At 34.3% G+C, this 2,927-nt stretch overlaps 1 protein-coding gene across 1 annotated transcript; it reads left to right on the forward strand.

Annotated features, from left to right (window-relative positions):
* Positions 1 to 460: 460 nt before the first annotated feature.
* On the forward strand, positions 461 to 1,799 carry LOTGIDRAFT_173649 (hypothetical protein; the record flags this gene model as incomplete). Its single annotated transcript, XM_009051421.1, has 2 exons — positions 461 to 901; positions 1,530 to 1,799. The coding sequence occupies 2 exons, from the start codon at positions 461 to 463 to the stop codon at positions 1,797 to 1,799; spliced, it is 711 nt and encodes a 236-aa protein (XP_009049669.1).
* Between the last annotated feature and the right edge of the window lie 1,128 nt (positions 1,800 to 2,927).

Raw genomic sequence — 2,927 nt, forward strand, 5'->3', positions numbered from 1 at the left:
TGGCATATTAAAACTTGAAGACTCTTTGTTATCAATCAAGGTCTCATATGGAGAAAATGTTGAATTTATTGTCACCGGAGATCTTAATGCCCGGATCGGATCGGATTGGAAAAGGACTATATAATTGATGATTCGGATAAATATCTTGTATGCAGAGACAATTACAGCGTGGACGAGTTTCAACTTTCACGTGAGTCGAAGGACGTTGTGGTGAATCAATATGGAGCAAGCCTACTATCGTTATGCAAGTCATTTGGAATCCAGGTTTTAAATGGTCGAGCTGGAAAGGATAAGAAAGGGAATTTTACATTCTCGAGTTCATCTGGTGAAAGCGTTGTGGACTATGTTTTTAGTTCCAAAAATAATATATCGTTTCATGGAAAACTTTGAAGTTCTGGCTTATGATGAGTCTGATCACTTCCCGACCTTATGCAAGAACTTTGTTAAAATCAAATACATCATGTCTGGGGAACTGGTAAAAAATAAGATGGAACGCAGAAAATGTTCAAATTTTTTGCAAAACCTATCAAGTGATGAGTGTCAACAAGAGTTTCAGGACTTTGGACTAATTCTGAAGGAAGGGCGTATTGATGATGCCGTTTCTTACTTTACCAACGTTTTCCACAACGTGGCATCTGATATGATTGTGAAGCCATTAACATCCCATAAACTAAGGGATCAGCCAGAATGGTGGAGCGTACAATGTGAACAGTATAAACGTGAAAAGAATCGTCGACTAGATGTCTTTCGGGCTACGAACAGTAAAGATGATCTTGCTATCTACAAGAAGGCAAAGAGTAACTTCAAGAAGATATGTTCCAACGCAAAGAGTGCTCATCAAGAGAAGATTAAGACTGTGTTGACAGACAACGACCAATCTCCTCAAGACTTATGGAGAAATGTGAAAAGACACTTAGGTCCGTATTCACAAACGATTAAAATAGTCATCGGTTAAACCTAATCAGTGATTAATTAGTCAATGATTAGTGGAAAACTTTAGTTGGTATTCTTGAAAGGTAAGATTAGCTAGTTAATGATTATAGAAATGTAAGAATTTAGTTAGTCTATGATTAGGTTAAACCACTGCTTAACAAATCTTTTGTCAATGATGTTGTGTGCACCTTAAAAGCTAGTGATATAAATCACATGTTACAGTTCAGTAGAAATCAAAATTTGAGTCATGAATGGAAGTAAAAAAAGGGAAAGGTCGTTGAACTGGTCAGAAGAAGAGAAACAAACATTAATTGACAATGTAAAGGTATATATTATTGACATTGAAAATAAGAAAACTGATGGAAATGCCAGCAAAAGGAAAGAAGAAGCTTGGAAAAAAGTTTTCACAAATTTCTGCATGGTATATGGCCAGGCTAGATCTGATATTAGAAAACTGAAAGAGATGTGGAGGCGCATGAAGGACCAAGCATAGAGGGAAATCGCAAGTCATCAAAGAGAAACCAGGAAAACTGGAGGAGGGGATCCACCAAAAGAATTGTCACCTTTGGCAGTATTGATGAAAAACCTTATTCCAGAGGATCAATACATTCGATGATGATTTTGACTTGGCATGTAGCTCTCAAAGACGAGTTGTATCACCAGTGACACAAGTGTCAGATGATGATAACAGTAACAATGCTACAGTAAAACGAGTGAATGAGGAATCTGTGGATACCATATATAGTATTGATGACAGTGACAATGTGTTTGACATTGATGTTGAATCACAGACCGAAGATAAAAATGACAGTAAAGAAACAGAATGTCCTGTCAGGAATGTTTTTGATTTTTTTTACATTGAATAAATTAGTTTTGGATTGGAAGTTAAAGATTCAAATGGAATCAGTCCCTTACATCTAAATGTGACCTTTGGTGTGCCAGCAAATCCTGAATAACATAAGTCACGCATCAAATATCTACTGAATAATGAAATTGTACACAAACTAAACATCTGATTTCTATTGTGAGAAGTAATGCAGGATAATGAAATCAGCTTTTGAAGTATTATTATCAATTTTGCTTTATTAAGTCGCAATGAATTATATTGTGGATAGAATCAGAATCATGATCAGTTTTAAAACTTGTTAAACACATACTTGAATTCAATCATATTAAATATTATTATATATTTCATATTTAGAAAACGGTCTTCATTTGGTTCAGATAATTCAATATCAGCATCCAAAAAGACCAAGATGGATATAGAGAGCACTATTCTGAAATTTTCTTCTAAAGAACACCAGTTGAAGATGGATATTATGAACAAAGAACAAAGAAGGTAGCTGAATCATTACTAAGAAAACTGACATCATCAGAACACAGTACCAATACATGTAGCCCTACTATTGATTGTGCAGAACAGTTTTCTTATTTTAAGAATAGTTATGAATAAGAAGGTGTTGGCATTTATGTTAACTTTCTTGAGATTTTAAACAATATAATGGCAATACCTACTTTATTATTATATCAGATACCTGAGACTACATTATTTGTAACGAATAGTTATCCAGTTTTATTTCAGGTTTGATTTTGACAATATTTTGGCACATGTTGAATTAGTTATATTGCTGTTTATACTAAAAATTATGTAATAAGATTGGTATAATTTTTTAAATGGCATTCCAAGCTCTTGTGCGAATTAATCAAGTAAATAACATCAGACGAGCACTTCGACGAGAGCGAGTTTTCAGAGATAGAGATACGATGACATTGATTTCCGAAAACGTTTTAGATTTACTAAACCAGTTGTTCATTTTATTTTGAACTTAATATCAGATCAATTGATTAGACCGACAGCTCGTAGCAATGCACTGTTGCCCTCAACACAACTTTTTATCACCTTTTATCAAGGTACAGGCACTTTTCAACTTACTGTTGGTGATCTTTGTTCAGTTTCCCAACCAACTGTTAGTCGGATAATAAAACATGTTTCA

The sequence above is a fragment of the Lottia gigantea genome (genome assembly GCF_000327385.1).
Source record: "Lottia gigantea unplaced genomic scaffold LOTGIsca_167, whole genome shotgun sequence".
NCBI lineage: Eukaryota > Metazoa > Mollusca > Gastropoda > Lottiidae > Lottia > Lottia gigantea.